We start from the raw sequence: 13,958 nt of genomic DNA, 5'->3' as shown, positions 1-13,958 counted from the left end.
AATGCATTAACATCAGATTTGAGGTCAAAGCAAACAGGTTTCCAGAAACATCAACAACGTTTGAGTAAACGACTGCCTTAGGGAGTTTACTTTAAACAGTATTGTCATTATTAGTATTAGAAAATAATGCTTTCTGGTGTTTTAAAACAAGAATTAATTATCTTATATTATCTGATTATAAATTACTGTTTAATAAATGATAATAATAGATGTTTTTGAACATACAGCAAATGCATGGTGTATATCAATTTATATTTTCACTTAAAGTTTATAAAAACAAAAAAATGTTTCTTTGTAGTTGTTGCCCTAATGAAAATCTACTGTAATTGTTGCATCCAGAATTAACTATTTTTTAGGCAAAACTATGGTGGTTGGCATCACCTCTCCTGAGGTGCTGTCAGGGCTGGATCCAGACTGAAACTTGTGTAATTCTGTGCGCATTTGATCTGAAGATTAAAGATGGATTTTGCTGATTTGACTGGAAACAGTACTATAGTGTCATCATTTTAAAAAATAGTTAAAATAATCAATGAAATGTAGGAATTTGATATGAAACATGATGCTGACATTAAATAGGGTCAGTCCGTTCGGGCACGATAGCAACTTTTGTACCTTTTAGCCCATGCAGGTTTACTGTAAGGCAGCCCTGTAATGCAACAAAAATACAAACATTGACCGGTCATGCTTCAGTCACTCAGTTGATATCTTTTCATAATCTGATGTTTCAGTAAGGGGCAAGAGTGAACTTCACCTACACAATACCTAAGCACACCAAAAGCAAAATACCATACAATTAGGAGAGGTAATTATATGGTATTTTTATTTTTATGTTGTTAATTTACGGAAGACCGCTTCCGCCACTGAATAAAAAAAAATATAAAGGATACCCCATGGTAGTACAGTGTAGCTCTGCTAAACAGGGCTTGTTGCAATCATAGGCATTCGATAGTCCTGATCCATAGCCTTGCAGACTTCCATGACCTGGTTGTGCCTTCAAAAAAAATTTTTAGGCTAGCCCTGAGCGGGACTGGCATCTAGTGGACGTTTTAAGAAACTGCAGAAGATCTAACGCAGGATGTGAGCAGCTACACAATGCGCGGTAAGGCTCGGTTTGCGTTTCCACTGCAGTTTAGTACCGGTTTAGAGTTGGCGGGATTATCTACATGTAGTTATAGTTTTATAATATTTTAAATTATAGTGTTAATATTTCCTGTGTCATATGATATGTTAACATCATGTTCCAATTTCTGAGAAAATTATTTAAAGTATTTTGATGAGCTCTATTAGCATCCGACATCAACAGAAAAACAAAATGGCTACCACACGGACTTACGGAAGGCCGTTTCCGCCACTGAATAAAAAAAAATATAAAGGATACTGATGGTTACAGTGTAGCTCTGGTTAAAACCATGAGGCTTGTTGCAATCAAGGCATGACAAACTGATGCATCATTTATTGCATTTTTGTCTTATCATCAGTTGCGTCAGTTATTTACAAGAAAACCACCTTCGTGACAGGATAATCCGAATTTTTTCCTTTTTGCTTTTTGGGTTTGTTTTTCGCGATTCCCTACAACAATTCAAATTTCTCATCCTCCTGCTGGAAGCAGGAGTGATCGCGAAAGGTTATAATTAAGGACTTCTCGCCTCACGCATTTCGCGCTCAGGGGTGAGATTCTGGACTTCTGCTCGAGAGCGCCGCCGCAGACTTCGACTGGTGTCTGCAACGATGCAAAGGACCGCGGATACTCCCAGAGCACCCCTCACAGGACATGCCTTCTCCAAAATCCACAAAGCACATGTGGACTGGTTGGGTAAATTCCCATGAACTCTCCTGGATCCGAGGTCAACTATCAGACAAATTCTCCTCCTCGGCATCCTGGCATAGACTTTATCGGGCAGGCTGACGAGTGTGATTCCCCCTATAGTTGGAGCACACTCTCTAGTACCCCTTCGTAAAAAGAGGAACCACCACCCGGTCTGCCAGTCCAGAGGTACTGTTCCCAGGCTCTATACGCTCCATAAGCTGCAGAAGTGGGTCAGTCAAGACAGCCTCACAACATCCAGAGACTTGAAGATCTCAGGGCAGATCTCGTCAACCCCTGGTGACTTGCTACCGAGGAGCTTCTTATCTACCTTGGTGACTTCAGCCAGGGTGGTGGCCGAGTCCTCCTCTGGCCCCTGGCCCAGACACTTTGGCAGGATTCAGGAGATCCTCAAAGTATTCCTTCCACCGCCCGAGAATGCCCCCAGTTGAAGTAAGCAGATTCCAACCCCCATTGTATACAGTGTTGAGAGGGCACTGCTTCCCCCTCCTGAGGCGCCGGACAGTGAACCTCTTAGAGGCCATTCGATTGTCCTTCTCCATAGCCTTGCCGAACTCCTCCCAGACCTGAGTTTGTGCCTCCACAACCCCCCAGGCCGCAGTCTGCTTGGCCTACCGGTACCTATCAGCTGCCTCAGGAGTCCCGTGAGCCAACCAGGCTAAATAAGACTCCTTCAGCTTGACAGCATCCCTTACTTTCAATGTCCACCACCAAACCGGTAAAACCAGCCTAGGTGTCTCCTAGCAGTTTTAGAAGGGTTTTTGTCCACATTTCTAGCCTGCCAGGAAACTACCAGCTAAAACCAGCATGACCAGCCTAGCCAGACTGGGAGACCAGCTACTTCCAGCTTAAACCATCTAAGACCAGCAAACCCGCCAAGGCTGGATTTAGCTGTTTTTTCAGCAGGGAAATGCTGCTATTTAAATGTATCTTGAATGCCTTTATTACATGACATTTGGGGCTTTGATTTACCGTCACCGTGGCTGTGTATAATGTTCATTTAATTACACTAGCCATATTTTTGTTTGTATTGTAAGTCCTATATTGTATACTGTTTTCTCTGCTCACTGTAGACCACATGCTTACATCAACATGCATCATCTGTGCAAGAATAATTAAAATAAAATGTTCTCTTGTTCCCGTTTCTCTAACTGGAAACTCCTACCACCATTTCTACGAGTACGAAACCGAACCCTTGAGCGTCCCTTACACTAGTTCATGGTCTTTTGAGCCAGATAATATTTCTGTAGAGATGGATTCTGATCCTGCCAGCACAGCAGACCATTTAAAGGATTATGAAGTCCAGCTGAAACTTTTGACGACTTTGACTTATCCATCCATTTGCTGGTAGGGATGCTCAAGACTCTCGAAGGCCCCAATGGCTATGAGCTAAGGTGTGGATCACATGTTGATCACCTTTTGAGCAAAATGCCACCATCATATCATGACTGTTTTGAAACTGAAGCTGAAGTCTCAGGCTAAGCGTATCTCAAACAGGGCAGCAGCACTCTACCAAAGTCAGGCAGCCAGGAAAACCAAGAAGGATTCACACTCACCTTCTTGACCTAAGGACAGATCCACTTCAATCTTTTACTCAACTAACAGTACCTCACCTGTTCAAGGACAAACAAAGATTCAGACTCCAACCTGGTCCTCTACTGCATTAATAAGGACCATTTCCTAATCTCTTGCTCAAAATTCGAACTTCTGACCACAGAGAAAATAGTTAAAGAGGATAGCAGAGGGTAAACGGTGTTGGAGATGTGGTAGAGCACACCCTGCAGACAACTGTACTCTGAAGCGAGCATGCAAGCCTTGCAAAGAACTTGCATCTTACAAGACAACATCTGACAACCTACAAAACAGATGGCAAACTTGTGTACTGGAACTGCCCAGTTTGGAACAGCTAGAGATTCCCAGATGCTACACTCCTTCTCAAGTGCATGAGGAAATGTGCACCAGAGACCTGCATATCTTCTGTGATGCATCGGAAATTCAGTCTCTCACAGATGTCAATTTCTGAAGATATGTGGAGTCGGGAAAGAACATAGCAGACAACATAACCCCTGGAAAGTCCTTAAAGGAGTTGACACACTTAGGCCGCTGGGCTAATGGACTTCTTGCATTTTCCCAGTATGGACTATCCCGCCTTGAAACTTATCTGCCTGGAGCAAAGAGACCGCTGCTGGTTCCGTACAGCTCCTGTTCTCCAGTGCTCCCTCCCAGCCTCCCTCTTCCACCTCCTCTAAAGTCAGCCAGTTCCTCAGCCCCATCTCCACTGGTTCCTGTCAGCCCCTCCATTCACCCTCGCCAACAGGGCACGCTGTTCCACCTCGAGCCTTATAGTCTCCAGCTTGCTCAGACGTGAAGGTCCCCTGTCTCCGCCTCCAGCCTTTGAGGCCTGGACTCGACCTCTGTCCTCCTGGCTTCACCTTCATCTTTGGTTGCTCCGGCTCCGCAATGGTCTTCCAGACCCCTGCTCCTGGCTTCCCCAGTATAATAGCTCTGATTTTCAAGTCAAGGATTGGACTGAAATTTAATTAGTTATTTGCTGGAAACCATTACTTCAAAACATTATGATTCTTTGTATGTTTTAAGATATTTTTTAAGAATAAACCATAAAAGAATATTAACAATTAAATGCATATAACGATACAGTTTTGACAAATTGTGAATATTAAATTGTTTTAAAACATTTGTCATGCAATAATAATAAGAATAATAACACATATTTCTGTGGTTCTTTTTCAGCACTGAATCATGTATAACATCACAAGTGCAGAGATTCAGACTCCAGTGGGTTTTGTGTATGTGATTGTGCCTGTTATACTGAATCAAACACTCGATCCTGACTGAGCAGGGCTGGTATTCAGAGGTGAGTGCGTTTCTGTCCTCACACTACCATTACACACACACATGCTCATTTTTGTGGAAAGTAGGGACATCCCATAGGCATTATGGTTTTTATACTGTACAAACTGTATGTGCTATCGCCATACACCTACCCTATACCTAAAACCTATCTATTAAAGGAGTAAAAATCTCACTGTATGATTTATAAGTGGCAGCTGAAGAGTTTATCATCTTTGGCATTTTTTGTGTAATGTTGTGCCAAATATTCTCTACAGGTGAAAGATCTGGACTGCAGCAGGCCAATTCAGCTCCAATCTGGGGCATCTGCAGATTGACCGTTAAGTATCAGCCGTTACAGGACAAAAGGAAAAGTTTCAATACTAGAGACATCTTGAATTACAAGAATTTATTTGACAACTGAGGGGTTAATGTCAGGGGCAGACAAGGCCAAAATAACAAACAAACATTTGTTATGTTGGCCTTTTCAATATCTTGTTTTTCAGCCTTTTGTTGCCCCTGTGTCAACTTTTTTGAGACCTGTAGCAAACATCAAATTTGAAAACTCTTTAGTGGATGTGTGAAAATGTATAATTTCTATGTATACACACTATATTGCCAAAAGTATTCGCTCACCCATCCAAATAATCAGAATCAGGTGTTCCAAATCACATCCATGGCCACAGGTGTATAAAATCAAGCACCTAGGCACGCAGACTGTTTTTAACAAACATTTGTGAAAGAATGGGTCTCTCTCAGGAGTTCAGTGAATTCCAGCATGGAACTGTGATAGGACGCCACCTGTGCAACAAATCCAATCGTAAAAGTTTCCTCTCTTCAAAATTTTATCCTACAGTCAACTGTCAGGTGTATTATAAGGACGTGGAAGCTTTTGAGAACGACAGCAACTCAGCCACGAAGTGGTACGCCACATAAACTGGCGGAGCAAGGTCAACGGATGCCGAGGCACAGTGTGAAGAGGTTGCCAACTTTCTGTAGAGTCAATCGCTACAGACCTCCAAACTTTGTGGCCTTCAGATTAGGTCAAGAACAGTGCACATGGTCGAGCGGTTGTATCCAAGCCATACATCAAGTGCAATGCAAAGCATCAGATGCAGTGGCGTAAAGCACGCTGTCACTGGACTCAGCAGTGGAGACGTGTTCTCTGAAATGACGAATCACGCTTCTCCATCCCTCAATCTGATGGATGAGTCTGGGTTTGGCGATTGCCAGGAGAACGGTACTTGTCTGACTATATTGTGTACAAGTGTAGTTTGGTGGAGGAGGGATTATGGTGTGGGGTTGTTTTTCAGGATCTGGGCTTGGCCCCCCTAGCTCCACTGAAAGGAACTCTGAATGCTTCAGCAAACCAAGACATTTTGGACAGTTCCATGCTCCTAACTTTTGGGAACCGTTTGGAGCTGGCCCCTTCCTCTTCTAACATGACTGTGTACCAGAGCACAAAGAACGGTCTATAAAGACATTGATGACAGAGTCCGGTGTGGATGAACTTGACTTGTCTAAACATTGTGGACATTATAGCTGCAAAGGGTGGGCCAACGTCATATTGAATCCTATGGATTAGGAATGAGATGTCACTTAAGTTCATATGCCAGTCCAGGCAGGTGAGCCAATACTTTTGGCAATATAGTGTATAATGTTTATAATGCACTGCATTATTTTACTAATATAGTGTTTGACTGAGTGAATGAAAATAGTGTTGGTGGTTAACATCCACTGCTAAAAACATGAGGGCTTTTAAATGATAGAACCTTGTAAATTTTAAAAACAATGCGTTTCATGATTCTCCCGAGTTTCTAGAATTACCAGCTGCTCTGACAAAATGTAAATCGTGGCAGTCTATTTAATTTAGTTTTTCTTTGGATTATTTAAAAATAAATTCTGCTGCTTGACTAACTGTGTGACAAATGTACCAATACTAGACTGGCCAATTTTGGTATAAAGGAAATTAGGAGATCCATTCGTTGCTGGTAAAATAGTCTGAGAAACACGAGTTCACCAACTGTAATTTTACACGCTATAAGAATACTTTTTGTGCACCCCAAAAAACCCCACCATTTACTAAATTCTTCTTCTCATCCCGGCTGCAGCCTTCTTAGTTAAGTATATTGCAAGTACACCCATTGCAAAAAGTGCAGATTTTATTAGCAAAAAGATTAATGAATATTATGAATGGATGAAGAAATAAAAAGTGCATAAGAGTCAAGTGATGTTGAATTGTCTTATAAGAGGTCGAAAAACAAAAACAACTTTATAAAGCAAACTGTACATTTATTAACTTGTAGCAGCCATATCTAATGAATATCATATGCTGACAATAAACAATGCCAAGGTATATGGACAGGGATTTATTACAATTGTCTTCTACAGGATAAAGTGAGCAGTATAGTTAGGATAAGCAGACTGAAACCAGTATGTTGTTAAGTGTACTACAGAGTGACTCCGTGAAAGGCTGGACTGAGCAGACAATTCTCTGAAGAAATGTCAAGGTGTCAGTCTGAACTGAAGCCCTAAACATCACGATACACTGCTGCATCTAAAACCTTCCCGTCATCTCAGGGGGATTCCCGAACCTCATTTTTGATCAGGTACACCATAAACGGCATTTTAATCCACAGTCATTAGTCACAGTGCCTTGACAAGGCCTTTAGGATTTAAGTTTATTTTATTGTATTTCATTTCCATGTTGCTTTTCCAGTATTCAGTTATTGATGCATTATTAAAACTCACCTCCCGCCGCGATTCGCTGATTCAGTGTCAAATAACTGGCCTATCATTTTTATTCTGATTAGAAACACTGCATGTATCGTACCCTACAGACTTTGTGGGGATACTGATGCCTTCAACGCTTCAATTTAAATCTTTCTGAAATGACTTGCATGCACCATTACATGCAATGCTTTATATTTCATGCACGCTAGCTCTCCGATCTGGTCAAGGAGACTGACAATTTTCAAACATCTATACTGTAGAGACTCATTTCTCATAACAGCAAATAAAATTTTGCTCCTGTGAATACAGTCATTCCCCCTCGACGTCAACATGTCTCAGAAGAACAGAAACATGGCTTAACTCCATCTACGATGGCTGGGCAACACAGTAAGGCATGCAAAACTTCCACAATTCATTACTAATTGTATGAAATTAAAGAAGGCCAACGGGGACATAATGAGTTTACTTTAAATATCAAATGATTGTGACTACTGCATAACATCTGCACGAGATTTAATCTGCTTTGGTCCGCAATGCAAAACAGTACAATAATAAATAAAGCTCTTGACATCAGATTCAGGTTTTCATTTTATAAAAAGACTGATGCTCTACCAGAGAGCAAGTGACCACTGAAGACTCGGCACAATAGTTTGAAACGGCAATAAATAAAACCCCGATTAACAAAAAGTGCTTAAATCTAAACTATTACTGTACTGTAACAAAGCAATCAACTCCAAGTCTTACGGTATTCACTAATATTCCCAACATGTTAGCGTTTTCCCAAAAGGCATCTCAGTGGTGTAGAGGTCACATCAACAGGAGAATTATCCCACTGTATAAAACGTCTAAACGCACTCTTTACAAACTAAACATCCGAGTTAGAACATGGTGAATCTTTAACGCGAGAATCTTCTAAATTGAGTTCAGTAGACTGAGATTATCATTTCAGGTCAAAACCAAGAAACCTCTCAGAAAAGAGGTGGACAAGCAGAGAAAGCCAGACCCTCAAGAGCCATTACTGAGAAGCGCAGGCTTCAGAAGAGCGTCTGATCTCTGGCTGACTTTGACCTACAGCAGGGTTGTGCGGTGCTTGAATCTCATTGGTTGGCGGGATCCTCCAGCAGTCCATACTTGCCCTCAAGTATCTGAACTGTAGCAGAGAGAGCACTGCAAGACGAGATAAGAGACAGGCACATATTTTATTTGATGTAAGGATGCGCCAAGATGGTTGATTATATGGCTAGTGAGGTACAAAAAGTATACATTATCTAAAGCGGACTATCGAAATAGTGTTAGAGAATTAGTCTGCTTAAGATCTTCTCACTCTTTAATGTGATGGCTCCACAACATACCACCAAAAACTAAGTATATAGCAACTTATAGGAGTTAGCAGAAAAGTAGCTACAATATAAGGAAGAATAACTGTTCACAAATTAACTCATCAAGTCCCTTTAGATAAATTAAATTATTAAAAACCTCTTGCTAACAAAATGGATTAATAAACCATGGTATAAGAATCTAACGGTCCACAAAGCAAAAGCGGTACAACGATAAAAGTTCTTGACATTAGATTGAGGCCGTTTTCATTTTATAAAAAGACTGACGCTCTACCAGAGAGTTTAAAAATCGCAATAAATAAAGCCCTGATTAACAAAACAGACACACTTTAACGACATTTAGAATAAATAATTGTGTTGCTCACCATCCCGGTCTGATTATACGGTATCTGCCACACACAGACAGATCCATAACCGTTGAACCCAAGCGGCTTTGATCTGCAATCGGACCTCCGTCCACCACAACGGCCAGACTGGGCCACAAATCCTCAAACTCCTGCAGAAGACATGCAGCAGGTCAAACGCACGCCGAGACCCGTTTAGACACGAGTCCGAGCTGCGTACTCACGCTAGCAGCGACCGTGCTGGTCTGGGAGCTGACGTTAGCGCTGGTGAGAGCAAGAGGCTCGCCGCACATCTGACACAGACGCCTCATGAACGGATGGTCTGGAATACGAACCCCTATGAGCTGAAGACAGAGACTTTGGTTGTGCTTTAATGAGGTACACTTATTCAGTGTTGAACGACATACTAAAGCACAAGGAAAGAACCCGATTATAATGTTTTTAATTTAGTGCACGTGACTTTTACTAACATGACAAATTTGAATAGAAATTAGATTAAAGCATATTTCAGTTTATCATAAACGCTTATTACATTCAGCAGCAAGACTTTAACCATACTGCAAAGATAAATAATACAAAGAATTCTACTGAAATTCTAAATAAGTGGGTCATTTTTTTTTTTTTTTTTTCATAGGGAGTGTAGTCAAGCAAACAGAATAGCTAAAGCAGACCTTGGTAAAAGGATTGAGGTCTCGGTTTAGTGTGGTGGATCTTTCCAGAACCAGCGTAACGGGTCCAGGCAGCAGATCTCTGAGCAGCTCCTCCTTCACAGACACCTTACAGAACCTGAAAGCATTACAACACAAACACAGCACTGTCACTTTAACAGAGGGTAGCGCCATGACCACTTGATTTAGATTCCATAAGCGCATATGAAGTCAGATACGAAGAAAAATATTTGCTGCCGTACAAATCACCAAGGAGCAATTTCAATGTCACTACTACTATATATATAAAAAAAAATGCAATAAAACCTCAATTAACAAAACACATACACTTATTAAATTTAAAATGTAGCATTACTGGGATAAAAAAAAAAAAAAGTAACCTCTCTCTCGTCCAAGCTTAGTAATGCTGGTGGATAGTGGCCATTATTTTGAACTCATGAATCGGATACATTGGCAAGTATTGCCACGTAAAACTAACCTATACATCTTTGAGGGATATCATGTCCTCTGAAGCAGGTCAATGGATTTTTGTAAGAAAAATACTTCGAGTTTTAAAATTGCTCAAACTTTCTTGGTAACTTGCATCATACGCCAAAAAGCAGTCATTTACGTTACAATGATAAAACTAGAAATATTTTAATTACAAAAACACACCGATCTGACAGAAGAAAGAAGTCATATACACCTAGAATGGGTTTGGGGTGATTATAATCTAGAAACATTTTTATTTTTTTGGTTGTGGCGAATATCCCAAATTTTCCATTGATTCCATCCTTGTTTATTTGAATGTGGCATATTTCTATAAATAAATCTCCATCCATAGCATTGAGGTCAACCCTGCCTTAAGACTTCTCTTTTCACTATTAAACATTTGTCTTAGAAACTTGGTAGTTTTTAGCCAAGAGGTTTGTCTTAAACCCCATTCACCATTTAAGAGAACTCTTAATGGCGAGATAAAACGTTTTGTGAATACGGGCCCCAGTAAACGGATCCGAAGACTAAACAAACCTGTATATGTCCTGTATTTCTCCGACGCAGATGGCCAGGGGTTTATCTCCATTCCTTCCTTTGATATCATACACTCTCGCGATGGCCGCAGAGTCCTGAGCCACACAGGCCAGGCCGTAGATGGTGTCTGTGGGAACGGCCACGACCTGACCGGCCTTCAGAGCCTTGAACGTGACTGCCAGGACCTCCGTCCACTCTGGGTCAGGACAAACAAAACATACACCAGCAAGTGAGGATTAGAAAACTACAAACTACAGATTTGAACCCATTTTAGCACCTGTCATTCACAGCACATAACTTGTAGTAAAAATTAATACTGCAGTAGAATGACTCATGACAACATCACTGTATATAAGTAGTTGGCCCTTTAAAGACATTACATGCCTAGCTAGGGTGCGACGAGTGTATTTCAAATAACCAAAAGGTGTCACAGCAAAAAAAAAAAAGCACCTGGAGAGTGAGTTATAAATGACGACCAGAAAAAAATGACAGTAGCGTTTGTTTCTCGACGAAATAAGCACACTTGACAGCATAAATGGCCACGTGACTAATAAGCATCACTGACGGTGGTGTTCTTACCCCGCGGTTGTGAGCTCGGGTCGTCGGGGCTCTGCGCCGATAACCGCAGGACTCTCGTCTTCAGCTCTTTACACATGCTGACGCTCCTATACAGCCTGCTTAGCGAGTACGAGAGGATACTTAAACGAGTGAAGCCGAAGAGCACCATAAACAGCTCGGCCGCGGCATGCCTTCACCAAGCAGGAAGCCACGCTCGACAGCGCGCTTCAAAATAAAAGCCCGCTTCAAAATAAAAGTCACGCAAATACTTCGGTTATGCCTACCTATAAATTTAGATTTTTATTTCAGTCCCGCAGGAATACCAATTTCCGAGTGAACGATCCAGGTGCATCTTGTTAAGCGCGATAACTAGAATTGACTTGCTGTATTCATTAATTGTGACCAATTACTCATTAATATAATGAAGACCGACCACCTCGTGGCCGAATTAAGCACGTTTCAAGGAAAAGTAATAATGGAGTCAGCTGCAGGTGAGATATTTTCGTACGTTAAAAAAAATTATTTAATAGACTGAAATTTTTTAAAACTTCAGAAAGCACTCAAGAATCCAACAACCAAATAAAAGAGCTTCCCGCAGACCAGGTAAATTGCATGCTTTTATATTTATTTCTTTTTGAAAACCACTGTTAGGTATTTTTATCACTGGTAATTAATTTTTTTTTTTAAGTGCCCATCTATGAGGTACCTGGAAGCTCTTGATGGCAAAATCTCTGACAGACGAGAGCAGATGGAGCTCTGCGCCATGATCCTGAATGACCTGCTGGAGATTCAGAAAATAGTGGCTGTATGGTTTTTAACGCTTTACGGATTCTTTTCAATGCTGTTTGCAGAGCTACTCATTCAAATATTTATTTCTGTAGGCAAGAGGCCTTGAAAATGCATCACTTCGAGGACCGGATAACTGAACCGTTTCCTTTCTGTACCTCAAATCTACAATCATAGTTGTGTATATATGAATAAAATCTGTTAATGTGTTGGAATGGAGCAATTTCTTCGAGCGTAAAAATCATTTAACGACTCAGACAGACAGGATTTTACTGGTATTGTATTGCTTTTTGATTCAAAAAGTTATTACTTTGCCATAATACATAATACTTTATACAAAACGAGCATATGAGAAAAATTTCACATTATACATTCTTTAAAAATACAGATCTTTACAGTTTCCTCACACTTTGGGTATCAAAAGCAGTCCTTATGGAAGCATTTGTTTCCTCTTTACCTCAAGCTTCTGAGACTCAACTTCTTCTCTTGTCTAGTGTCCTTTGCCGCCTGAACCAGAAGAAATTGAAAATAGTGAAAAGTAATGGTTTAAGCTAGTCTGTTGCACCAAAAATCACAGGTTAATGCCTTTAGAAAGACCCATGTGAGAAATAAAAATACGATGGCACCCGATGAAGGTGGAATGATTTTTTTTTTTTAAAAAAAGGGTTTACGTTAACCACACTTGATCTAGAGCAAGAACAAATCCAGAAAGGTTGACAGTCAAGCAAGTAGTTCGTCCACCAGTATTTTTTTTTTTCAACACTGAAACAAATGCACGTTTTCGTGTCGCGTGGGGGACAGTAAAATAAAAAAAAATACATTAAAGCAGCAATCATTTTCAACAGGAAAATATACATATACGTACAAAACATTGCAATGCCCAGATACAAAACAAAACGGTTTAAGTCACGCCGAACATAACCACACAACACATTGTGATAGGTGGGACTTAAGGAAACAAAAAGGCTTTTAAACTCGAAATACTCAATGCGATAGGACACGGCTCTTCCTCTAAACGATGACTTGCATACGAAAATGACCACTGAGTGCCGACACGTGATATTCTGCTTTATGAACATATACAGATGGAGTGATTTTGTGTGTGTTTTTTTTTCTATATGCTCTGTGACGTTGCATAGTTACTTCATTCTGCCTTCGATCAAAATCGATATTTCGTGTGAAGTAAGAGTCCTACGTGAAACACGAGAACAAACAAGGTCAGAAATCATGCATTCTTTATTATTATCAAGGTACGGTTGATCGTTATATTGGCTGGACCCCCAAAGCAAGTGCATTTATTAGGGGAAAAACTGCTGTTCAGTCGGATCGCATCAACGTCCTAGCACTAGGTTTGCACACATCCCATTAATAGATATTCAACAAGAAAATGTAGTGGATAAATAAAGCATCTGATTTTGGGAGCGACGTACAGGTTCTACCAAGCATCGCTATCGGTTTGATTTGGCACAGGATAGGAAAAGGCTTGCTCAGTAATATCTATCCAGTTCAGATTCACCGTATCTGGTCCGCGCTGAAATGAAATGGCATGAGTTGTAAGGCAATTCTCGTCCTATTCGAGTCTGAAACGCAAGGATCCGCGAGAAAACTACGTACTGCATAAGAGATGCACAGGTGACGGTAAAGGCAGTGCAGAGTCACGTCTCTCATCTCACACCCAAAGTCGGATTTCTCATAGTTCTATACAAAAATACAAATACAATCTAAAGGCTTAGACGTTTATCATCTCAAATGTACTATGTATTTACATTACGGTCAGCTCTTTACAACCTCTATACAGCAGTGGTATGTAAGTGAGGGGCAAACGACGAGCGGCGCTGGCCGGGTCGGC

The 13,958-nt window shown here is 40.8% G+C and overlaps 1 protein-coding gene across 1 annotated transcript; it reads right to left on the bottom strand.

The window, feature by feature from the left end:
* Nucleotides 1-6,950: 6,950 nt before the first annotated feature.
* Nucleotides 6,951-11,588, bottom strand: yrdc (yrdC N(6)-threonylcarbamoyltransferase domain containing). Its single transcript, XM_043261088.1, has 6 exons — nt 11,345-11,588; nt 10,766-10,961; nt 9,761-9,875; nt 9,314-9,433; nt 9,111-9,241; nt 6,951-8,575 (listed from the first exon to the last, which is right to left on the bottom strand). Exons 1-6 carry the CDS (start codon nt 11,490-11,492, stop codon nt 8,506-8,508), a joined length of 780 nt encoding a protein of 259 aa, XP_043117023.1. The 5' UTR covers nt 11,493-11,588; the 3' UTR covers nt 6,951-8,505.
* Between the last annotated feature and the right edge of the window lie 2,370 nt (nt 11,589-13,958).

This window comes from Puntigrus tetrazona, chromosome 16 (assembly GCF_018831695.1).
Source record: "Puntigrus tetrazona isolate hp1 chromosome 16, ASM1883169v1, whole genome shotgun sequence".
Lineage (NCBI taxonomy): Eukaryota > Metazoa > Chordata > Actinopteri > Cypriniformes > Cyprinidae > Puntigrus > Puntigrus tetrazona.
The sequence above is the reverse complement of the archived record's forward strand: the minus strand, read 5'-3'. Positions and strand labels throughout refer to the sequence as shown.